Below are 24,917 nucleotides of genomic sequence, written 5' to 3'. Positions count from 1 at the left end.
CACCTGGAGGAAGAGATGAGGTAATGCCTCTGTCTGTCCATCAGGAAGCTAGTGCTCCATATGTTGGTCTGTGTGTGTGTTCATCTTTGTGTGTTTCTTTGTGTATGCAGCTTGGACAACTAGCTCCATCAAGTGGCCTGAAGGAGGAACGACAATAAAATGACATCATGTGGTAACTGGGCTGACTCGCCTTGATCAGGGTAGACGAGACAGATGCAGGGTAGAGGAGGCAGAGGACGCAGGGTAAAGGAGGCAAAAGCAGGGTAGAGGAGGCACAGGAGGCAGGTTAGAGGAGGCAGAGGCAGGGTAGAGGAGGCAGGTTAGAAGAGGCAGAGGAGGCAGGGTAGAGGAGGCAGAGGCAGGGCAGAGGACGCAGGGTGGAGGAGGCACAGGAGGCAGGGTAGAGGAGGCACAGGAGGCAGGGTAGAGGAGACACAGGAGGCAGGGTAGAGGAGGCAAAGGCAGGGTAGAGGAGGCAGAGGCAGGGTAGATTTTGCTTAATGTGTGTAAAAGTTGTATTTTGATTGATATTGCGAGTATATCAAGTTTAAACCCAAATCTGCACACTTTGCCGTTATACGAACTACAACAGTGACTTTAGAGAACTACAACTCTGTATTAATCTGTCTTGACACGCCCCCGAGCTGGTGCACTGTGGGAAGGCGAGCGATGCCAAGCGATTCGCATCGCTGTAGTGTCCACGCACTGTTAGGGCATTGTGGGAGCGTCAACGCCCCGGTTTCATTGAAAATGAGATGGAAGCCGACGCGCCGCCCACTCCGCTGTAGTGGGCGCGCACAGTTAGGGTCTTGAGCGATGCCAACAGGATGATTCCTACATAGACAACAGTACTCCCTGGTGGTACAGAACATGAACCATATTAAATATTATTTATACGGTTTTATTTCACACAAAGCCAGGGAGGTCAGACTGGGTCCTTCTGGATTCAGAACTTATACTACGTCCTGACAAATGACTCATACCACTGAGGGCACTAAATGTGTTTGTTTCAGAGAATGTCCAGACTAATTAGAAGCCAGGAAAATAACAATGATATTGTCAATCTTCCCCCCTCCCCCCATGAACACTGGGTTCTCAGATCCCTATTGGCAGGTGGATCAGTTCAGGCTTCAGGCCTCTCTGTCCAGCTACGTTTACCTGAGACGATTTACAAGGCAGTAAGAATAAGAATAAGAATATATATATAAAATATAAATTGTATTATTAAAATCTATTAAGTTGGAAGTTGCCAAGCAGAAACACTGTTAGTATATAATAAGAATATTAACCATTATTAACCACCAAACTATACTCTTCTGTAGTTAAACTCTGGAGATCCTGAAAGATAAACAACAATAAATTACCTGTTTTTGTGAGACCACAGAAAGTCCATACTATCTCATTAAAACTCAGGGCTAATACCACTTAAAATGTGTTTCAACAAACACACACACATAACAACAAAAAATTACATCTATATGATGACCCGTTCCAGCCTCTGTTTATATTGGTTATATCTACAGACTTATGTTAGAAAAAAGATATGTGATCTGGTCCAGAATTCCCTGAGGCAGTGTGCTGCTCTGGAGAAGTGGTCCTCTGGAACAGTAACTCTGACCCCCCACCCCCGCCCACCAAGAGTTTCTCAGTCCTGTTTCCTCCTCTGGGCTCTGGTGAAGCCGTTGGTCGGGGGGGGGGGCGGGGGAGAGGGAGGGGGAGGAGGAGGAGGGGGAGAGGTAACGCTGGCAGAAGTTGGGGTGTAGCTCTGCAAAATGTTGCAGCTCATCTGGAGAGGGAAGAATTAGGAACTTTTAAGACTCCTGACTTTCAGACCACCCCCACCCACACACCGACTCCCTCACAAACACGCACACTTCCTCACAAACACACACACGGCCTCCTTCCTCACCATAGGTGATCTTGCCGGTGGTGGTGGTCTCCATGGCAGCGACCAGCCGGCAGGCGTCCACTCTCACCCCCAATGCGGCGCTCAACACAGCCTCCAGATCCTCCTCCCCCACCCCGGCCTCCTCAGCCTCAAACATCTACACACACACACACACACGTGAGACCCCAACATCTACATAAACACACGAGAGCCGATATGACCCCTGACTGGCCCAGTTACAGTTCAGATAGCTCAAGATGATATCAGGTGGGTTTGTCTGACAGTGGTTCGACTGCTCCCCTCCCCTCTCACCCTAAAGGCCAGTCTGAGGGTGTCCATGCTCTTAGAGGGTCGGCACACTACGGAGAGAGCTACCACATATAGTCTGACGTCTACCGCCCCATCTCCTCGCTACAGGGGGAAAGAAAAAGATAATGTTCATTTCTTTCTGTATTTGAATGTGTGTGTGTTTGTGAGTGTGTGTGTGTGAGTGTACCTGGTCCAGGAGGTGGTGCAGCTGTCTGACTGCCTCAGACAAAGGCAGGTTGAGGTAGTGGGTGAAGTCTTCCAGACCCAGCCTGTCTCCACACAGCTTCCTGGCTCTGCTGGCATGCTGCTGTAACACAGCATCTGTAGTCCCCACTTGCAGCCTGCCCAGGGAAAATACTGAGTAAAGAACTACAACTCTCTGTTTCGTGACTGATTTCTTCCTGGGGTCTGGAGAACACACACACACCACTAGGCTGGTTTTGTGCTTCCAACCAGCAAACACCAGAGGGCACTGCTGCCTCTGTGTCCTCTAGGCCAGGGTTCCCCAACTATTTTGTAAAAGTTTCACTATAGACCAATTACCACCCTACATCACACAACTGTCAAGCAAGCTCAACTGCGCATGTCGGTTGCAAAAGATGAACTTCTCCCAGGTCTATTACACTTGGAGTGTCGATCAGGTCATCATATATCTCTGGCCACTGGATTGCAGGGCTTGATATTAACTTTTTGAGGCTCTTGGCCTTTTGGACAAATGACACTTGTCTATGCACAAAAGTCACTTGACCCCAATACCCTTAAATAGCCTGACAAAGTGATCGGGCAAAACTAACCTGGCTAACGGAGGTCGCTTTCTCAGGCAATTGACGAATAATACAGGCTCGGTTAAACAAATCCGAGATGCTGGCTATCTTCATCAGGCTTGTATGTACATTAGGCAGTCCTCCCTGACGGTTCTGGTGTAGAATGGAGTAAAATACAACATTGTGCACACTGCCAGTGAGCGAGTCTGACTGAGGCGTCAAAACAGTGTAACGGGGACACAGTCTCACTCAGATTGCCAGTTTAAACAAATCTGAAAAATAATCGGACCAGCTGGCTCAAAGCAGAATTCCCATATCTCTTGAAAGCTGCCCTGCTCGACTTTTTAGATGTAAAATTGACTGTAAAAGTGTAAAATTATGAACTTTGTGACATGACGTAAAGACATGGTTGCCGCTCGCTATGCGGTCTGTACCGGGCGACATTCTCACTCAAATTTCAAGACTTTCGTGACCCAAATAAAAATTCTGATGCGACAGATCAATGGGTTATCGCTTTCTCTCTTAAAGGCTGTCCTCCTCGATTTTCTTGGTCTTTTTAAATCTAACTATTTGTATAATCCGTGTGGTCCTTTTGCCATTTAAAATGCTATCCTTTCCCGGTTTTCTGCAACCACATTGCGCACGCATCCCGAATGTTTACAAACAAATAATTGGTCTATTAGTAGTTGTATTGGGAGTCACACAAGAAAAAAATTTACTCTTCAAACAAAATTTGTCTAAAGCCAACGATTTCATTATGAAATGCCCCTGGAGCATATTCTGTGCAAACAGTCAGCAAACACAACAGACAGCTGTTCCATGTCGGTTCAATCACAGGACGAGTCTATTGCTAATGAGAATGCTTCCGTTTTCGTCAAATTGGTGATTAGACTTGAAAAACACTCCTCCACTAAAACTTTGACTCTTTTGGTTGCCGTGTTAGCAGACAGTGGCACTTGTTTAACAGCTCAACAACCTTTTTATTTTTTTTCCTATTGGTTTAAAACTTAGGCAGCCATGTCGATTGCACATTGTTTAATTAACTCGGCATCGGCGAATGGCTTCTTAGCTCTTGCAAGCTTCCAAGAAACTTGTAACGAGGCAGCTGTTGCGCTCTCTCTTGCCGATGTTGTTATACACATAGTTAAAACCGAGTACTTGTATGATGTTATCATGCTTGCAATTTTTAGTTTGCTCAGGTCAGATGTTTCTGGGTAGTTTGCATTAAAACTGGCAGCATGAATACAGTTCAAGCTGTCAGCGCGGGCCAGACATTGGCTCTTGCGGGCCGGGTGTGGCCCGCGGGCCGCTAACTGGGGTTGGCTGCTCCATGTGTGTAGACAGACAGCCTGCCAGTCAGACCAATATAACCAGTAAGCTGCACTCACCTCAGCAGGCGCACCAGTCTGTTGAACTGCAGCAGGCTGCTGTTGCTAGGGATATGCAGCAGGCCTTGTGATATGCTGAGCTGGCAGTCGTCAAAGGACAGCTCTGTGAGTGGCAGCTGCAGTGCCCTATAGGAACACAAGAAGCAGAGATTAGACCCTCCCATTCCCAGAATGCTGTTCTGTAAACCAGAAGTCTACTGAAGGGTTTCATTTACAACATTCTCACAGGCCAGCTACAGAACAGGCCAGCTACAGAACAGGCCATTTACAGAACAGGCCAGCTACAGAACAGGCCATTTACAGAACAGGCCAGCTACAGAACATGCCAGCTACAGGAGACAGACCTGCTACAGGAGACAGACCAGCTACAGGAGACAGACCAGCTACAGGAGACAGACCAGCTACAGAACAGACCGGCTACATAACAGACCAGCTACAGGAGACAGACCAGCAACAGGAGACAGACAACAAAAGCTAACTGTAGCTACAAGCTAACTACTAGACTACCGATGTGTGAGAATCGCAGGAGCTAACCAGTCGAAAGGCATACAAAAATCCAGGGTGTTGATATCACAGCCTGGAAACATAGCTAGCAAAATGTTGCTATCTTCCAGAAGTAAACAAGCTAGTAAACTAATGTTCCACTATAGGTAATCATGCGTGGGTTTATCAAATTGTGATGTTTGTGACTGTGGAAAGCTAGTTAGCCACCGTTAGCTTCACTTTTCTCCAAAATCTTTTTAATTATAATGAAACAGAATGTTCGCGCGGATACAAACAACACCAATCAGGACCAAGACAAACACTTTGACACCGATGCTATATGTTGTGCAAAAAGGGACAAGGATGAAAAAATAAAATACAGATATATATGAGAGAGAATATAGGTTGGGCCTTGCCAAAGGCAAGTACACTCAATAATACAGAAAAATGTGAGAACACCTTGATGAAAGCAGCACAGATAAAAAGGGGCATACCAGACACTAAGATTTTCCGATATTCATGTCAATTTTTCAAAGATTCAAGTTCACTTTCAAAACTGTTACTGTTAGGTGGTATCCTGACCAGTGTCTCCCAACACTACTGGGCCATACTGGATATAGAGACACTGCTACACATCCATGTGTGAGCACATACACACAAACATACTCACACACACACACACCCTACTTGGCCATGATGAGTCTGACATTGTTGGCAAACAGAGCTGGGTCCCTCCTCTCCTCCTCTGAAGGGGTGTAAACGGGCAGGTACTGCAGAGAGAGAGACAGGAGAGAGGGAGAGAGGAGAGAGAGGTCATCCCTCTATTCATGCAGAGCTTAAAGGAATCAGGCAGAAAGCTGCAAATGGCTGACCTCAAGCTCCATGGGGTTGTGGAACTGGCACAGTGTCAGCCACAAGATCTTGAATCTGAGAGGAAAGGAGAGAAGAGGAGGAGAAGAGAGTTAGTCTGGAGACTGTATGAAGGGATGATTATTCTTCTCAAGTTTGTAAACACATTCACCTCTAACAGTAGAGAGAGGAAGACAGGAGAGGAAGAGAAGGAGGAAGAGAGGAGGAGAGGGAGAGAGGAGGAGAAGGAGAGAAAGGAGAAGGGGGGAGAGAGGAGGAGAAGGAGGGAGAGAGGGAGAGAGGGGAAGAGAGGAGGACAAGGAGGGAGAGAGGAAAAGAAGGAGGGAGAGAGGATGAGAAGGGGGGGAGAGAGGATGAGAAGGGGGGGAGAGAGGAGGAGAAGGAGAGAGAGAGGATGAGAAGGGGGTAGAGAGGAGGAGAAGGAGAGAGAGAGGAAGAGGAGGGGGTAGAGAGGAGGAGAAGGACTCACGCTCCAGGTCCCTGCCATGTCCAGGTGATTGTATCCTGTCAGGAAGACAGACCATCATTACATATGATGACAAACACCATTATTACACATGCTGCGTGATGACACACAGGACTCACAACACCCTCCCACTACCACACACACAGGATAACACCCTCCCACTGCCACACACACACAGGATAACACCCTCCCACTACCACACACACATACCCTCCCTCCTCCCCACACACACACACACACATACATACATACATACCCTCCCTCTTCCTCCACACACACACACACACACACACACCCTCCCTCCTCCCACACACACACACACACATACATACATACCCTCCCTCCTCCTTCACACACACACACACCCTCCCTCCTCCCACACACACACACACACATACATACATACCCTCCCTCCTCCTTCACACACACACACACCCTCCCTCCTCCCACACACACACACACCCTCCCTCCTCCCCACCACACACGAGAGGGAGCATGGAGCCTGAATTATTCATGAGCACTTGACTGCTACTATGGAGAGAGACATGACACCTGAGATAGGGAGAGACAGAGAGAGAGGGAGAGACAAAGAGAGAGAGAGAGCAACAAAGAGAGAGAGGAAGAGAGACCGGCAGACAGACCAGGATGAAATATCACTCCAGCTGAACATGACGTTACTTATCGTGGTGCAAACACTCGTTCACATGAGAGAAATAAATCAGTCAGTGACCAGAGGGGAGGGGGGGACAGTGCTGGTGACAGACAGGTATGTGTGTGTGTGTGGGGTGGAGGTATACCAGTTTGTTGAGGTAGCGCAACACCACCGGCTGGACTGGAACTCCTGGGATGAAGGCCCCTGGAGAGGGGAGGGAGTAGAGGGGGAGGGAGGGCAGGGGGGAGAGTCATTCCAATGCCCTTTGAGTCAGGTGGGTCTGGTAAATTACCACCCTGTGACTTGAACATGAAGAATACCACCATGCAGACCCAGACCAGGACAATACCACCATGCAGACAGTCAGGCAGGGATGACACGGAGTGAAGACCAGGGATTAGGTTTGGGGGACAGACACAAAGATAACAGAGGAGAGCAGGATCACCACTATGTCAACACACACACGCACATACTAGAGCCATCCTCTAACAAACACACACACACGCACATACTAGAGCCATCCTCTAACAAACACACACACGCACATACTAGAGCCATCCTCTAACAAACACACACGCACATATTAGAGCCATCCTCTAACAAACACACACAAGGAGGTTCATCTCGACACACGTTTCCACCCAGTTTCATGGGGTGTGCTGGGTGAGCTGTACATACCAGGCTTGTATCTGAGGAGGCTGGACCTGTTGGTGCATGTTCCCTCTGGGAAGATCATTATCTAGAGAACAATACACACACACACACTCCCAGCATAAAATAATAACGTGTGTGTGCATGTGTATGAATATATGTGTGTATATTTGTGTGTATGTGTACATATGTGTGTATATTTGTGTGTGTGTGTGTGTATTTATGTGTGTGTGTGTACATGTATATACATATGTTTGTATATTTGTGTGTGTGTATATGTGAGAGTTTGTGTACCTGAGGCCACGCCCCCCCAGACTGGGCCCTGCGTTTGATCTCCTCCACAGTGTTCCTCCTGGAGTCTGGGTCTGCCCTCGACACAAACACAGGCCTGATGAAGTTAATCAGAGCTGGGGGGGAGAGAGGAGGGAGGGGGTAAGAGGACAGCTGTTCAGCCAGGCTAAGGCTGCCTGGGGACTTATGATGTTCATCACTTCTGTCTCATTAAATCAGCTGTACACACAGTCTTGTACTGATCCAGGAGGGGGGTCAGGGGTCAGGGGGGTTAAGGGTCCAGGACAGTGCTGGGGGGTCAGGGGTCAGGGGGGTTAAGGGTCCAGGGCAGTGCTGGGGGGTCAGGGGTCAGGGGGGTTAAGGGTCCAGGGCAGTGCTGGGGGGTCAGGGGTCAGGGGGGTTAAGGGTCCAGGGCAGTGCTGGGGGGTCAGGGGGGTTAAGGGTCCAGGGCAGTGCTGGGGGTCAGGGGTCAGGGGGGTTAAGGGTCCAGGGCAGTGCTGGGGGGTCAGGGGGGTTAAGGGTCCAGGGCAGTGCTGGGGGGTCAGGGGGGTTAAGGGTCCAGGGCAGTGCTGGGGGGTCAGGGGGGTTAAGGGTCCAGGGCAGTGCTGGGGGGTCAGGGGGGTTAAGGGTCCAGGACAGTGCTGGGGGTCAGGGGGGTTAAGGGTCCAGGGCAGTGCTGGGGGGTCAGGGGGGTTAAGGGTCCAGGGCAGTGCTGGGGGGTCAGGGGGGTTAAGGGTCCAGGGCAGTGCTGGGGGGTCAGGGGGGTTAAGGGTCCAGGGCAGTGCTGGGGGGTCAGGGGGGTTAAGGGTCCAGGGCAGTGCTGGGGGGTCAGGGGGGTTAAGGGTCCAGGGCAGTGCTGGGGGGTCAGGGGGGTTAAGGGTCCAGGGCAGTGCTGGGGGGTCAGGGGGGTTAAGGGTCCAGGGCAGTGCTGGGGGGTCAGGGGGGTTAAGGGTCCAGGGCAGTGCTGGGGGGTCAGGGGGGTTAAGGGTCCAGGGCAGTGCTGGGGGGTCAGGGGGGTTAAGGGTCCAGGGCAGTGCTGGGGGGTCAGGGGGGTTAAGGGTCCAGGGCAGTGCTGGGGGGTCAGGGGGGTTAAGGGTCCAGGGCAGTGCTGGGGGTCAGGGGGGTTAAGGGTCCAGGGCAGTGCTGGGGGTCAGGGGGGTTAAGGGTCCAGGGCAGTGCTGGGGGGTCAGGGAGGTTAAGGGTCCAGGGCAGTGCTCGGGGGTCAGGGGGGTTAAGGGTCCAGGGCAGTGCTGGGGGTCAGGGTTAGGGGGGTCTGGGGGTCAGGGTTAGGGGGGTCTGGGGGTCAGGGTCCTTACTTCCCCACACCGGGATGCTCTTGCTTTCCGCCCTGGCAACGATGGAGGCCATTGTCATGGTGACAGGGATGGCGTCGAAGTAGGAGGAGTGTGGCGCCAGGGTGAGGATGGGAGCCTGGGAGGAAGACGCCCGCTCCCCCTTCACCCTGATCCAGTGGAACCCTCCACAGAACCACATGGCCCGCATGATGACCCTCAGGGCCAGGTCCACACACCTGGTGGGGGGCAGCAAGGAGCAGGGAGACAGTGAGTGTGTGAGTGTGCTGATGTCACCTTCTTCAACAGTGACGTCTGCATGACACTGAGACAGCAGTGCTCCGCCAGGGTCATGTTCTACACACACAGACACACTCACCTCCTCCAGAGGGACTGCGTCTCCAGGGTGAAGGGGGTGCGGCCAAGGGAGGCGGCCAGGGCGAAGGGCCAGGCCAGCAGCATGAGGGAGGCCGTCGCCAGCAGGCGCACTGGAAACACCGTCACCGACATCACAGCCATCTGGGAGGAACATTTACACTGTCTTACTGCACAAAGAGGGAGGGGGGGAGGGGGGGGGGGAGGGGGAGAAACATCTTCCAAAATCCAACGCATTTCAGAACTTCTTTATTAGAGGGCATGTCTGTTTCAAATTCCTATACATTTCCCAACACCCTCCTGTCAGTCAGGATGTACCAGTTAGTCAGTCACAGCTTCCTCCCTGTGTCAGAAACTGCTCTCTCATCTGAGCACATGCGGAAAGCTACCGTTTAACTACCTTCTAATAACAGCGGGACCACATCCTGTTGCTGTATTTGTACTTTAGGTCTCATGCCAAACTTGGACCTGTTAGCTAACTGGGGTTAGTATAGATAGTCATAGTATAGCTAACTAGGGATGCCGCGATTAACTAATTTTACTATTACCTGCGATTGAAAATATCTCAGTTTTGAGACCGTAATGGCTCAGCTACACTGAGTGTTTCTGAACATAAGTTCTTCGGAAAATTAAACAAACATTGCCGGACTTTGCAAACAGTTCTGGAGAATTCAGTTCCGTTTCCCTTCAGTGCGCTGTTGAAAAATATGGTCGTTATCTCCCGTTGCTAGATTGATCTGATAGTATGATTGATCATCACGTGTGTTAGTTTATATTTGCAAATACAGCCTTCAAAGTATAGCCTAGAATGTATTGTTTTCAGAGGTTTTATTGCTCAATCGTTAAATGCTAATTATAGCTTTCGCCCTATTTCCAGAGTTCCTGTGTAACAACTACTGCGTGTAGTGCAACCTAATGTACTGACGTATCCCAGTTGGCTTTATGCACATGATAGTGATACCTATTTCCAGGGGGGCGGAAAGGCCAGGGGCCTCATGTATAAAGGATTGCGTAGGGGCGTACGGCCAAAACTCGAAAAGTACCTACGCACAGAAATATTCACATGTATAAAACCGGTCGTACGCCAGGTCCTGCGTAGCCTGGCTCTGCCCTCCTACGTACTTCCACTCAATTTGGATTTTGCTTCTGTACTAGGTCTGGCCATTCGGTACGTAAGTCAGATTTTTCAGGTTGATTTTCTACCGGCGAATCAGCGAACAGAGGCAGTGGCTGTGAACGATGACGTTGATGACGTGCTCTAGTTTGTGTTGTAGTTCCGTAATGGCAGTGGAGAAAGATGCGAGCAAAGCCATTCGGTCCGTTGTGGCAACACTGCCGTATATCTATAAATTTAAGCCTGAGCAAGAACAAGTTTTGCTGAGTTTTGTTGGTGGCCATGATGTTGTGGCCCTCCTCCCCACGGGGTTCGAGAACAGATTTGATTGATTTTCCAGCAACGGCAGCTAGCTCTGTTACAGTAGTGGTGAAGGAATTGGCTTAGGCGAACGCTAGCGATTGGTTATGGCAGGCTCTGGGCAGATCTAATAGTTTTAAACTTCAACAGAGTACCCGCCTACAAGGAAGTCAACGCTTGTCAAAGGAGCGAGGCCAGACTCTGTCCAAATGAAATGTACGAGAGTCTGGTTAAGACCAGGCTAGGTCCAGCGCACCTTTCCTTTATAAATCACAATCAAGGTGAGATTGACCGCATGTGAACGAGCCACTGACCCCGCCTTGCCTCCTCCCATAAATGAATATGCAGATGGACTGTAAATGCGCTCCTGAGATCATTTCTTTGTCTGAATTACCCCGTCCTTGAATAAACGCTGCATCAAAAATGAATGTGGCCTGTCATCAGGTATTAGCGACAAAAGAAAGTCGGCGGAGTGGAAAACTGTCACTATTTGCGCCCTTTCTTGTTTTTAACCTGTAGCCCTTTGAGATTTAGCTAAATGTAAAGTGCATTACAAATACAATTATTATTATAGGGCCATAAATGCTGTGGGTTCAGAGAACCGGACCATGTCAGAAATTAAGAAGAAATGGTCCGATGTAAAACTTTAAATGTTCAAGTTCAAGTTCAAGTCTTTTATTTGTCAGGTGCACAGAGCAACACAAGGTTAGACTGGGCACTGAAATTCTTAAGACAAGACAACGCAAGCACTTGGCATAACATAACATATAAGTACACAGAACAAATTTACATCTATGCTGAGCTTAGATAAGTGAACTTCCTAAATATACAGATAGCAATAAATAAACGACTATACTAACCCTAACACTAAAACTTCCTAAATTACAGATAACAATAAATAGTACGCTATACTAACCCTAATACACAAAAAAAAAAAAAAAAAAAAACCTGTTACAACCCTATAAACTAATCTAACCTAAATGGAGTACAGTGCAGTAGTGCAAATTTACAGATCAGTGACTTTGTCAATGACCAAACAGGAGCCTGGTGGCGAGGTACAGTAGTGCAATGTTACTGAAAGAGCAACCAGTAGCTGAAAGTGACAGTGTATAAGTGACTAGTGTGCAGTAAAAATGTCCATATCAGTGTCCATTGAGAAGCCTGATGACCCTTGGGTAGAAACTGTTGTCCAGTCTGCGTGTGCGCGACCGGATGCTGCGGTAACGCCTGCCAGAAGGCAACGGGGTAAAGAGACTGAAGGATGGGTGGGAACAGTCTCTTAGAATCCTGCTGGCTTTCCTAAGGCAACGTGTGTGGTAGGTGTCCTGTAGGGCTGGGAGCTTCCTGCCGATGATGAACTCAGCAGAACGGACCACACTTCGTAGGGCCTTGCGGTCCCGGTCTGTGCAGCTCCCATACCACACTGTGATACAACCAGTCAGAATGCTTTCTATAGTGCATCTGTAAAAGTTAGTAAGGATGACTGAGTCCATACCAAACTTCTTCAGTCTCCTCAGGAAGAAGAGGCGCTTACGGGCCGTTTTGACCACCTTGTCCGTGTGAACAGACCAGGTGAGGTCATTGCTGATGTTCACCCCGAGGAACTTGAAGCAGCTGACCTTCTCCACTTCCGATCCATTGATGAATAGGGGTGCATGCTCCTCCTCCTGCCGCCTCCTAAAGTCCACAATCATCTCCTTGGTCTTGCTGATGTTAAGAGAGAGGTTGTTGTCCTGACACCATGATGTCAGGGTGTCAACCTCCTCTCTGTAGGCTGACTCGTCACTGTCAGAGATGAGGCCCACGATGGTTGTGTCGTCAGCAAACTTAACGAGGAGGTTGGAGCTGTGCGTAGCCGCACAGTCGTAGGTGAACAAGGAGAACAGGAGAGGGCTGAGCACACAGCCATGGGGGGTGCCTGTGTTGGTGATCAGTACAGATGAAGTGCGGTCACCGATTCTCACCACCTGTGGCCTCCCCGTCAGGAAGTGGAAGATCCACTTGCAGAGGGAGGTGCTTAGTCCCAGGTCCACAAGCTTGGAGACCAGTCTGGAGGGGATGATGGTGTTGAATGCAGAGCTGTAGTCAATGAACAGCATCCTCACATATGTATTCCCCTTGTCCAGGTGGGAGAGAGCGGTGTGCATGGTCAGAGCGATGGCATCGTCTGTAGACCTATTGGACCGGTATGCAAACTGCATAGGGTCCAGTGTGGGGGGCAGCGAGGAGCAGATGAATGATTTGACTAGCCGCTCGAAGCACTTCATGATGATAGAGGTCAGTGCTATTGGGCGATAGTCATTCAGACATGTGACCTTGGTGTTCTTGGGCACAGGGATGATGGTGGTCCTCTTGAAGCAGGTGGGGAGTACAGACAGGTTAAGGGAGAGGTTGAAGATGTCACTGAAGACCCCTGGCAGCTGGTCAGCGCAGCCCCTAAGGGCCCTACCTGATATGCCGTCTGGGCCAGGTGCCTTGCGAGGGTTGATCTTCTTAAAGCATAACCTCACCTCAGCTACAGTTAGTGTAGGCACACCACTGGCTTGGCCTTCAGGTAGCTCCACTGCAGGGGGTTCACTGTCCCTCTCAAAGCGAGCGTAGAAGGAGTTCAGCTCGTCTGGCAGTAGGACAGAAGACTGGGTCTCATTGTAGCCTCTCCCTTTGTAGTCTGTAATGGCTTTAAGTCCACTCCACATGCGCCTAGGGTCAGAGCCATGGTAGCTGGACTCCACCTTGGTCCTGTAGGCCCTTTTCGCTGCTTTGATGGCCTTCAGAAGGTCGTATCTGGCCTTCCTGTACTCATCAGGGTCCCCAGAATTAAAGGCGACAGTACGGGCTCTCAGCTTGGCCCGGACCGCGGCATCAACCCAGGGCTTCTGATTTGGGAAAGACCGGACAACCTTCTTGGGGACAACGTCATCAATGCAGTGCTGGATGTAGCTGGAGACAGTGTCTGAGTATTCGTTAATGTCCCCATCTGCTGCGTCCCTGAACATCAGCCAGTCAGTGGTGTCAAAGCAGTCCTGGAGGGTCGCCACACACTCGTCACTCCATAGGTGAACTGACCTCTCAACCGGTCTGACCTGTTTGAGCTTTTGTTCATATGCGGGGAGAAGAAGAATGGAGGCGTGATCAGCCTTCCCAAAGGCAGGGCGGGGGAGGGGTTTGTAACTGCCCTTGAATGTTGTATAACAATGGTCAAGGATCTGGTCTCCACGTGTGAAGAAGTCAATGTGCTGATAGTATTTGGGCAGGACTTTCTTCATGTTAGCTCTGTTGAAATCACCAACAACAATGAAGGCTGCCTCTGGGTGCACATTTTCCAGACCATTGATAATCCCATACAGTTCATCCAAAGCAGCGGCCTTGTCTACCTGAAATGAGGAAACGAGTGGTGGCGCATAGTAACAGCGTGGCAGCTATGGGGTTAGCGTGACATGCATTTCCTGAGTGATTTTGTTGTTTGTTTGACACCCTCAAGTTTAACAGAAGTTCTTAAGTGGTGGCGGATTAAACAGAAGACTATATGGCATTTCCCGTTTTGGGTTTTGGCATATTGATGTGATCATCCACATTAATGATCAAACTTTTATTTTTATGTTTTTCGAATAGTCTAGGTCATAAACGTAGTAGTGGAAACTTTATTTAGTAATGTTTGGTGAGTTTTGGCAATTTTCAGTTATAATTCGCCATGTTACAGAGCCAGACAAGACTTTGCGGACGGTCCGCATATTCTCACTTCTGCTCAAAAATTTCTGTGACGGCCCACACATTCTCAGGTCAAGTAAATCTTTACACATCACAAAGTGTGCGTGAAAACCAGCGTACGCAAGCTTTTTGTGCGTACGCAACGTTTATACATGAGGCCCCAGGTTTACAATTTTCGGTGAAGTCAGAAACGTGACTTTTAATAATCAAAACAGGTTATTTTAACCCCTTAGCTCTATTGCTCTCTTAACCCGACACTCAGATTGAGCTTCTTATTGCTGTTTTTCGTCAACCGAAAACAATTCGCACTCACTGAGATCTGTCCCGTTTCCAGATTTTTGTTAGAAATTGAGAAAGACGTTGCATTAAATATCCATCGGGAACATATATGACAGACCAATTATTTATCTGTTAACATTAACAACTAGCAAGCACGCTGATAATCAGATAATTTAGTACATTATAATGTAGCAAAAAACAGTGAACTACTAGTCTAGCTAATGTTACAGCTCAAATCCTTTAGCTAGCTAGCCTAACTCGAAACGTACAATTTCCTTTCCTTCTTACTTGAAGTGCAGCAACATAGTCATATTAACATTGTTAATTGTAAAACACGCCTTTTGTTTGAGAGAACTAGAGATAACGTAACTTCTAGCTAGCGGAATTTGTTGACATGGCTGATGCAATCTGCGGAAGGGATGCATACATATAGTGAATTATAACTGAAAATGCATAGTTCTTCAGGAGAATTCTCTTGTTCGGACGGTCGTTTGTATTTTTGTTCATTTGAATTCATATAAGTATTAGTGATGGGGGAAGCTTTCCGAAGCAATGAGCCATTTGAAACAGTTATGTCAAAAAAGTCTCTTTTTTTATAAGCGTTTGATACATCCTCTCCATAGGGACGTCTGCTGTACGGTGTTCATTTTAGGACATTGTCAGATCTCAGACTCAAGTGTCTCAGACTCAAACGAAAAGTCATAAGGTCTCAGACCAAAAGTCGTCAGACTCAGGCGAAACGTCTCAGAAAGACTGACAGAGGTTTTTCTGACGGCGTTTGGTTTGACGGTGTTTTGTCTGAGATTAAAAGATTTTATACATCCCAAATGTTGTGAAATAAATTAATGGATAATATCGTGAAACCGTGATAATTCCTCAGACTATAATGGTACCATAAAAATCTATAATTGTTGCATCCATATAGATAACCCTAGTATGGCTAACTACCTATACTTACCCTACCTACACACACTAACCCTACCTACCTTTACTAACCCTACCTACCTATACTAACCCTACCTACCTTTACTAACCTACCTACCTTTACTAACCTACCTACCTATTAGGGATGGGCATAATTAATCGACGATCGATTATCGATCATTAAGAATTTAGTCGATGACATTATTTGTTCATCGATAAAACCAATGCGTGTTCTGTTGCGTAGTGTGAGTCTTGAAAGAATGCAATGGATTTCGCTATGTGGTAGCAAGTAAACATTTTACCAAAATGCCACATATGCCTACTCAGTTACCGGTGAGTTTCCATGTATTTCAAAGTAAACATGAAGAGTTTACGGCGAAGTGTAGCGTGAGACCATATTGACTAAAAAATTACTTAGTTCACTGCCAACACTGCAAAGCTGAGTATAAATACAACTCCTCCACGACTCAAATGATGTACCACTTGAAGAACGTAAATCCGACCCTGGTTAGTGGCGGTGCATCCAGCTCTCGGTGCTAGCATGGAGGAGCTGCGATGCACAACGAGCAGAGAAAATTACCCAACGGATCTGCAAGTCCATCGAGATGGATATGCTACCCTTAAGTATTGTTGAGGGCAAAGGTTTTTATGAAGCTTTGTTAATTAGCCGGGAAAAAAACGAGGGCCAATTGTGTTTGAGCACAGGCTTCTAGCTGCCTCTAGGAGTTACAGAAATAGTTGTTTTTCTTGTAATAGCCACAGATCTCAATGCGGAAACACGCTGTTTTTTCTATTTTCACTGCATTTTAATATAGCCTATAAATAGTGAATTTTAATATAAAAATGTTAATGATTAATCGAAAATCGATCGTTAATTCTCCCGACGATTGATTAAGACAATTTAGTCGAATGCCCATCCCTACTACCTATACTAAACCCACCTACCTATATTAAGGGCCAATCCCAATACTCCCCCTTACCCCTTACCCCTAGCCCTTAGTTTACCCCTAGCACTTGGCCCTCGAAACTGAAGGGTAAGGGCTACATATCCCTAAGCAATGGGACGCCACTTGGTTATGGGTACGTCATCTAGCACGTATCGATATCTTCAAAGCAAGTAGTGTTATGCACTGATATCAAACGAAATTTGCTGCATATGGAGTTTACTTAAAATTGTAGGCATGCTAGTCAGAGAAATGTGGGACTGTTGTGCAAATCAGCACTGTAACATTAGCGTACCAAACTAGCGATTTTTGAAACATTTCAATTAGGAAAATGGTTGCAAATATATATGTAAAGGACTGTGTATACCACAAAACAAGACTGTCTTAATTTTTTTTATCAATGAATTAAGCCGAAAATATTACATTTATCGGACTCTGGATGATCTGGCCACCATTGTTGCCGGTCGCGCAGTATTCACATAGCCCTAGGTTTCAAGTAAGCTCCCGATCTTACTTGGTTTTAAGGGGTGTATACCTCTTCGTCTTAGCCCTACCCCTAGCTCAAAAAGAGTATTGGGACACCACTAGCTCTCAGGTGAACGCGCAAAACTAATGGTAAGGGGTAAGGGTGAGTATTGGGATTGGGCCTAACCCTACCTACCCCTCCAGCTGCACCTCAGGGGTCACAGTCCCAGCAGGCTCCTTGACGGGTCCGCTGATTGAACTGTCATGGTGTCCTGAGTGATTAAGGAGATAGGACCAGCTGTGTATCCAAGGTCAGGTCTTCCTCTTCACCATTAACAGTTTCCCAGCTAGCAAAGACTCAGCTCAACCCCCTTTACAGCTCACATGTTCCTCCTTCTCCTCCCTCCATCCCAATCTCTTTCTCGTTTCCTTCTCTTTCTCTGCCCTGCTCAGCCCCTCCCTCTGGTCTAATGCATCTTCTCCAGTCCCAGGAGATCCCCTCCCCTTCTCCAGCTATCCCTCCCTCCATCTCTTTGTGCAGCCATGTACGCCCCCCGCCCCCCCTCACATTTCAATGATGTGTTCTGTATTCCCAGGGGAGCTCTACCATCCCCTCCAAACCCCTCCCCTCTCCTCCACACCCCTCCCCTCTCCTCCACACCCCTCCCCTCTCCTCCACACCCCTCTCCTCAACACACCCCTCCCCTCTCCTCCACACCCCTCTCCTACACACCCCTCTCCTCTACACCCCTCTCCTCCACACCCCTCCCCTCTCCTCCACACCCCTCCCCTTTCCTCCACACCCCTCCCCTGTCCTCCACACCCCTCCTCTCCACACCCCTCTCCTCCACACCCCTCCCCTCTCCTCCACACCCCTCCCCTCTCCTCCACTCCCCTCTCCTCCACACCCCTCCCCTCTCCTCCACACCCCTCTCCTCTCCTCCACACCCCTCTCCTCCACTCCCCTCTCCTCCACACCCCTCCCCTCTCCTCCAAACCCCTCCTCTCCACACCCCTCCCCTCTCCTCCACGCCCCTCCCCTCTCCTCCACACCCCTCCCCTCTCCTCCACGCCCCTCCCCTCTCCTCCACACCCCTCCCCTCTCCTCCACACCCCCTCCCCTTCACACCCCTCCACACCCCCGAGGGATGGGGGCGGATTTATGACCTTTCCACACCCCTTCTCCCCCTTACACCAGTACACGATAAAAACAACCCATTTAGAAAGCCTTGACACATCTCCCACCAGACCCTCCCTGCTTTGTTCAGACGTTCACATTCCCACCTCCCAGTTTGGCACTATGAGGTAGCTGACCAGGCTAATGCTAATGCTATGGGTTGATCTGGTTTATAACAACCAACCACCTCCTGTATAACCTTTTCTTAGTCAAAAGCACTATGAGATCATTCCTTACACGTCATTAAGATTAAAGTGTAAAGCACATTAATAGTAATTAGGCTAATAGCACAAAGTGTATGTTTTATCCTACAAAAATACTTTTATATTTGAGTGATTTGGTTGAATAAAACAGGAGCTCAGTATAATCCATGTAGTCAGTTTGGGGAGATGATATGACAACACTATCACACATCAGAATCATGTTCATAAATGGAAGTTTTGGTTGAATAACTCAGAGAGCAACACAGACTGCTCAGCTTTGGTTACGTTAGCCCAACGAGTTTCTCTTTTGTCAAACGGGTTATTCTTTGGTGACATTTGAAGGCCATGTTTGCTGTCTGGTTAGTAAACTCACAAAACAAGAAAAACTGCCTGTCCAGGAGACTTATAGGAATGTATTCTTTTTGTAAACACACACACACACAGGTCATCATGCAATAGGGCTGTGCTTAGGGAAGTGATGCTTTGCAAAGGCAGTGTGTGCGTTTTAATTGGATCAGGTGTGTGCTTGTGTGTATACACGTGTTAGGGGTGGAAAAAACACACCTCACCATCTCTGACAGCTGACTGGCAGCCCCAGAGGGACCTGGGAGGCAGCAGGAGATAGACACATGGTCCACCTCACCACCCCAAACTACCACTCACACTGAACACACCAGCACGCCTCAAACACACCTTACACACTTAGTGTTTGTGTGGATATCCTGCTTTTCATTGCCCACTAACTGCTAAGCGTGTGTATGTGTGTGTGTAGATATCCTGCTTTTCACTGCTGAGCATGTGAATGAATCGATCCAGTAACTGACACACAGGAACGATCTTTGTTCAGAGTTTGTGTTGATTGTAGCTGTACACAGGACAAATCAGCTTTCTATGATGAAAGCTACAGCATTTGTGTAGCTCTCTGCTACAGGCAGCACAGCAGGACAACAGATGATCATGTCACCTGTCCTCATGCTACAGGCAGCACAGCAGGACAACAGATGATCATGTCCCCTGTCCTCATGCTACAGGCAGCACAGCAGGACAACAGATGATCATGTCACCTGTCCTCATGCTACAGGCAGCACAGCAGGACAACAGATGATCATGTCCCCTGTCCTCATGCTACAGGCAGCACAGCAGGACAACAGATGATCATGTCCCCTGTCCTCATGCTACAGGCAGCACAGCAGGACAACAGATGGGGGTCACAGTGATCTACTGTAGGTGTAAACTATCCAGCAGTATGGACATATCAAAGTCAAGTGGATGAGCTGTTCTGACATCATCTGAATCATGGCTCCTCAATAACATGGCTTCACAATGATACTCAAACAGCTTGAATAAAGAACGTTTTGTTTGTAGTTTTACAGTACTACTATCTTATCTAATGTAAACATGCTTTAACACTCTGAAAAGGCAATGGTCCGGACCACTGTCTGAGGTGTTGATGTACTCTGTGGACACCAAGGTGTCACGGTGAGGTCTGTCCTTAACCACTGATCAGTTACCAATAATTAAAGATTACAGCTAATGATTATTTTATTACTTGTATACTGTTTGGAATGCTCTGAATATAATAAACCATGTTTGAACTATACCCTGCTATATTAGCTCATGAGAACATGGAATGTCATGGTCATTTCTAGGAGCCCTATCTACAGCCTAAACAAAAGCTATCTATCATGAAACATCGTGTTTCTGTGCTTGCAAAGGCTGTTGTACTATTCAACTGCCCTGATTCCTGTATTCTTGGTCCAGTCCTCTGAGATGCTCAACTTGAGTGTATCAGACACCTGCACCTTACATATATGTAATAAATACTTTGATTCTGTTTTGAACTTGTACTTGGCAATTAACTTCATTGACTTGGTACTTTCACAGCAGTTCTCACAGACAGAGAGAGACAGAGAGACAGACAGACAGAGACAGAGTGATAGAGAGAGATAGTGTGTGTGTGAAGGAGAGAGAGAGAGAGAGAGAGAGAGAGAGAGAGAGAGAGAGAGAGAGAGAGAGAGAGAGAGAGAGAGAGAGAGAGAGAGAGAGAGAGAGAGAGAGAGAGAGAGAGAGAGAGAGAGAGAGAGAGAGAGAGAGAGAGAGAGCTCAGAAAATAATAAATAAATGTAAAGGTTTCTCCCCCGGTCTCTCGTAAGTAGTTGGTATGAAACCAATTTTGCCGTATTTAAATGTTGACAATCAAGTTCTAGGCAAAGAGCAACACTGGCACGCTTGGAAGGTACGGGAAGCTTGTGAGGGGGGAGGAGCGGCAGGGTACTGGAACATAGAAACAACCCGTGCTGGGAGAGGATACACTGCACGCGCAGACTGATGGGGTTTGATCACCCGAGTCCCCTGCCCTCCTCCCCCTGATCCTGGCTACCGGGGATAGCAACACTGTTATTCAAGTTAAAAACAACTGTTGGCAGGCAATGTTGCAGGGAAACAACAAGTCAAAACAGTCGTCGCTTACCTTGATTTTCTCCGTTGCTGTGAGTTTTAATTCGTAAACGAATGGGTTTCGGAAAGTAGGAGCTCCCAATTGTGAGTCGGTAACATCTGCGGAGGCATGGCTGTCTGCATGGCTGTTAGGCAACTTCATAGCAAACCAATTCACTAAGTAACTATTAATAAATTAAGTATTTTCCAAGGACCTGTTGTCCTTACTGTGTAAACTCAGGCTGGTTCGTGTTCCTCACCTAGCTCGCTGAGATGTTGGGCGGGGAAGCTGCGCTGATAGCTTGATTTGATGGGATCTAGTACGCATGCGTAAAGCCACTAAATATACTGGTAACATTGGGACCGTGTAGCCTGGCCCAGTACTCTGAAAAGAATCCCAACGATTAAACACACACCGCCATCAGAGAATCCAATTTTCCAGGAATGCTTTTGAGATCTAAGATGATATATGTAATGGCATGCATCCATGCATCTTAAGGGAAGTATACTTTCTATAGAACCACCAATCCATTTGAAACCCAGTTTGACTACTGAAAGTGTTAGTCAGTTTAACTAAAACAATCGTTAATTATTCAGTACACTTATCTAGTAGCCGCACATCTCAAGCTACTGTTTCTGTTATGTCAAATCTACATAACTATAAATCGAAAGCAATATACTGTCAGTTCACAAAAGTGTCCAATTGGCTTTTCAGAGAGAACATATGATATTAAGTCCATTAGTATGTTGTGTACCTAATCACAATTGTTAGTTTAACGAATCACAATAGATTCCCAGAAGGTAAATATCCGTTTACAGAAGAAGTCCATTTGGAAGAATATGGAAAAATAACTATGAGAATCAGGGACTGTCAAATTAAACATAATGTACATATTATCTAAAGGCCAGCACACAAAGTATACAGAAAGTACTAATCTGATGGCCAGTGCAACAGTATAAAGTGTTATACACTCTGTATAAGCGACATGACCAGTTGTCATGTTTGATATAAAAGAACATGAAATCTACCGTGACACCAAGCCATGACTCTACCAGGCTAAAGAATCACCCAGAAGCACAAACACATGCAGTACCATGGATTTGATACCTAAACAAATAACTAAATAATAATTCAGGATAGGCAAATATTAAATGGTTTCATGTTGGCATAACTCTGTCTAAGTAATTCCAGTTCCCATGGCTGTGCTTTTTGCAGTCTGTCAACACACCCTGTGCTCTTACAGATGCCCTTTGTCCTTCAAACCGGCAAATCTTCAGTTCCAAGTGAGAATGTTCTGTGTTTGACAGCGAGGTAGTGTTGTTGGCTTCCACGAATCCAGGTATCTGAGGTGCAAGAGCCCCCCTGTGGCCTAGTAATGAAACTGCAGTTTGTTCTAATCTGTAGAAGCCACGTAAATCTGTTACAGATATTGAAAAAAAAAATGGAAAAAAAAAAAATAAGAATGTTATGTATAATATGATCTATATCTTTAAAAACATACAGGTCAAGAATTTGTGACATGGTGTCCTACTAGGAAATAAGTTATATAAAAGAGAACCAGGAAACAGAACATTATTAAATCAACACTTTATTGCGTCAAAGAAACCCAACCAACTTATCGTGTTCAACCTGACTCATGCACACCTCTCCCACTTCACCCCTGTCTCTGCTTGTGCCTCGGGTGTGTCTTACAGAACACAAACAAACGTCCCCTTCGACGCACGTAAAAGCAGTCTTTGCAACGTCGTTTCAGAGAACTCTTGGTCTTCATCTCAGCGCAGGGCTGCAGACAGGGGAGGTGCTGGCACTGGCCCAGGAGGGAGCCCCTGTCCTGGGGGAAGGTTGCAGGAGCGGGGGCCTGGAAGCCGGGGGCTCTGCCGGGCACCAGGAGCCGAGGGGTGGCTAAGAGGGCAGAGAGCCCTCTGTACAGGAACCCAGGGTGGGGGAACCAACACAGGGAGGACCGGCCCAGCACGGTCAGCTGCCGGGACAGGGTGCGGGCCTGGTGGGTTAACATAACGGCCGTGGACTATCTTCCTCCAGCATTAAGAAGAAACCTGTAAACATCGTTTTGTAAATGATCTTATTAAATGCACTGGTTGTTTTTAATAACTCAAGATTTATAAGAATGTATAACCTTCGCAGCACGTGAACATCCTTAATAACGGGATTTTAACAAGAGGAGCAATGATATGATTTTGAATGTTTTACAGATGATAGTAATATTCTTCTGCGCAAGGCTACTTAGTGAAGCGACCACGCTTCATTTTCAAGGCCAGACTGACGTAACCATCTGCTTTTCGCCCGAGCCTGTGTATAAGTTTAGTTATTATCAAATTAATAATACAAAGTTACCAACCTTTTTGCTCCAACGGTAGGGTTTAGATCTGTGTAGATTCCATCAAAGAGTTTGTTTTCAATAACACGACCGTGAAGTCTGGAGGCAGTCGGCTGGGCTTTCTTCCTGTGACGTAGATGGATGGTTAATTCATTGGTGGGCTTTGTCATACAGGAAGTCTTTTTAGTTTGTCTTCACACATTTAAGTAATATATGTGTCATAAATTATTTATGTGATTTTCGCCCAGGTTATTTCTAAAAAAGATGTGCAAAAGTAATGTAATATTGAATTTAGGACCCAGCATAGCTTAGTGTTTTGATACGCGAACTGCGGAGCATTGTGGGTGATTGTAGCGGGTCAGTAAACATGGCGGCCGCAGCGGGCAGGATTCTGTCCTTCAGTAGAAATGCTAAGGTACTTGTATCACCACTGAAAATGTCAGCTGTATCTGCACCACGACACTACGTAACCGTGTCAAGCACCGGGGAAGCTATCACCCACACCGGCCAGGTGAGACCAAGGCTCGCCCGCCAAGTAACATCTTCCTGCTCACTCAGCCAGTAACTTTGCTAGCATGCTAGCTAGCATGTTAGCTGCTGTGTTGTCCTGTTTAGGTGGCAGCTAGCCGGATAACTGCAACGATTTAGACTGCTTTTGTGTTGCCAATAGTCACACAGTCTGCTCTTGACGTCACCCATGATGTGCGTTATTTGTATTTAGGTGTTTGATGAGCATGACCCCAGAAGAGCCCGATTCGTTGGCAGACAGAAAGAGGTAAGAATCACTCAATCAATCACTTTACGAAGTAAACTCAGTTTTGGCATCTAAACTGTCTCTCCTTGATGCCTGTAATCCAGGTGAACAGGAACTTTGCCATCAGTCTGGTGGCAGAAGAACCAGTCAGTGAAGTTGGTGCAAGGGTGGTGTCCTGTGACGGGGGTGGGGGAGCCCTGGGCCACCCTAAGGTGTACATCAACCTGGTAGGTAGCCTCACGCCAGTGACATCTGGGACACTAGCATTGGGTTTGATTCTGACTGTCTGTTAACCTGAATGTCTGTGCTGGACTTTGCGTTTCCAGGACAAAGATACGAAGGTTGGCACGTGTGGATACTGTGGGCTTCAGTTCAAGCAGAGTCATCATCATTAAGACTCTTCAGCAGTCTTTCTCTCTGTAGTTTGTATTAAATAAATTATATATGCTCCAGTATCAGTCTTGAGAAATTCTGCTTTCTAATGAAACACAGGTTCTGGTCTAGCTATTCAGAGAGGCAACAGTAGCCTCAGGGTACAGTGAATGTGCTCCAGTCTAGTGTGAAAAACCACAGTGTTTGCATCTATGAGCTATGAAAAATGCAGTATTATTATTACATTGATGTTATCCATTCAATAATCATGTTACAGTTTTTCTCAATTGGTTTGGCTCATTTCACGAAACAGAAATGACATTCTCAAAACAACATGTGCAAACCTCCAAACCGCTTGGCACTTGTTCACAACAGATTGGAATTGTTCATTCCTTTAACCAAATTGCAATTGTATTAGCACATCCTTGTAAATGACAAGTGCAATTGCCTACAGTTTGCACACATTTCAAATG

At 47.3% G+C, this 24,917-nt stretch overlaps 3 protein-coding genes across 3 annotated transcripts; 1 reads left to right on the top strand and 2 right to left on the bottom strand.

Annotated features, from left to right (window-relative positions):
- Nucleotides 1-1,201: 1,201 nt before the first annotated feature.
- lpcat1 (lysophosphatidylcholine acyltransferase 1) lies at nucleotides 1,202-21,282 on the bottom strand. The gene is made up of 14 exons (XM_047018758.1): nucleotides 21,014-21,282; nucleotides 9,434-9,573; nucleotides 9,079-9,293; nucleotides 7,766-7,878; nucleotides 7,499-7,559; nucleotides 6,966-7,024; nucleotides 6,172-6,206; nucleotides 5,705-5,759; nucleotides 5,520-5,602; nucleotides 4,350-4,475; nucleotides 2,385-2,538; nucleotides 2,201-2,299; nucleotides 1,910-2,045; nucleotides 1,202-1,786 (listed from the first exon to the last, which is right to left on the bottom strand). The coding sequence occupies exons 1-14, from the start codon at nucleotides 21,140-21,142 to the stop codon at nucleotides 1,518-1,520; spliced, it is 1,674 nt and encodes a 557-aa protein (XP_046874714.1). The 5' UTR covers nucleotides 21,143-21,282; the 3' UTR covers nucleotides 1,202-1,517.
- Nucleotides 21,283-22,550: 1,268 nt separating this feature from the next.
- On the bottom strand, nucleotides 22,551-23,037 carry mrpl36 (mitochondrial ribosomal protein L36). Its single transcript, XM_047018778.1, has one exon. It carries the CDS (start codon nucleotides 22,995-22,997, stop codon nucleotides 22,635-22,637), a length of 363 nt encoding a protein of 120 aa, XP_046874734.1. The 5' UTR covers nucleotides 22,998-23,037; the 3' UTR covers nucleotides 22,551-22,634.
- Nucleotides 23,038-23,338: 301 nt separating this feature from the next.
- On the top strand, nucleotides 23,339-24,525 carry ndufs6 (NADH:ubiquinone oxidoreductase subunit S6). The gene is made up of 4 exons (XM_047018777.1): nucleotides 23,339-23,829; nucleotides 24,040-24,093; nucleotides 24,177-24,299; nucleotides 24,399-24,525. The coding sequence occupies exons 1-4, from the start codon at nucleotides 23,686-23,688 to the stop codon at nucleotides 24,465-24,467; spliced, it is 390 nt and encodes a 129-aa protein (XP_046874733.1). The 5' UTR covers nucleotides 23,339-23,685; the 3' UTR covers nucleotides 24,468-24,525.
- Nucleotides 24,526-24,917: the final 392 nt, after the last annotated feature.

The sequence above is a fragment of the Hypomesus transpacificus genome, chromosome 4 (genome assembly GCF_021917145.1).
Source record: "Hypomesus transpacificus isolate Combined female chromosome 4, fHypTra1, whole genome shotgun sequence".
NCBI lineage: Eukaryota > Metazoa > Chordata > Actinopteri > Osmeriformes > Osmeridae > Hypomesus > Hypomesus transpacificus.
This window is presented reverse-complemented; position numbering and strand designations above follow the sequence as displayed.

Coding starts and splice junctions, on each gene's coding strand:
- mrpl36 (XM_047018778.1), bottom strand. CDS start 22,997: ATGTTAACCCACCAGGCCCGCACCCTGTCCCGGCAGCTGACCGTGCTG.
- lpcat1 (XM_047018758.1), bottom strand. CDS start 21,142: ATGAAGTTGCCTAACAGCCATGCAGACAGCCATGCCTCCGCAGATGTT. Junction 9,294..9,433: donor ACGCAGTCCCTCTGGAGGAG/GTGAGTGTGTCT, acceptor GCCCCCCACCAG/GTGTGTGGACCTGGCCCTGA. Junction 2,539..4,349: donor AGACTGGTGCGCCTGCTGAG/GTGAGTGCAGCT, acceptor TTCCCTGGGCAG/GCTGCAAGTGGGGACTACAG.
- ndufs6 (XM_047018777.1), top strand. CDS start 23,686: ATGGCGGCCGCAGCGGGCAGGATTCTGTCCTTCAGTAGAAATGCTAAG. Junction 23,830..24,039: donor CTATCACCCACACCGGCCAG/GTGAGACCAAGG, acceptor ATTTGTATTTAG/GTGTTTGATGAGCATGACCC. Junction 24,300..24,398: donor CTAAGGTGTACATCAACCTG/GTAGGTAGCCTC, acceptor TTGCGTTTCCAG/GACAAAGATACGAAGGTTGG.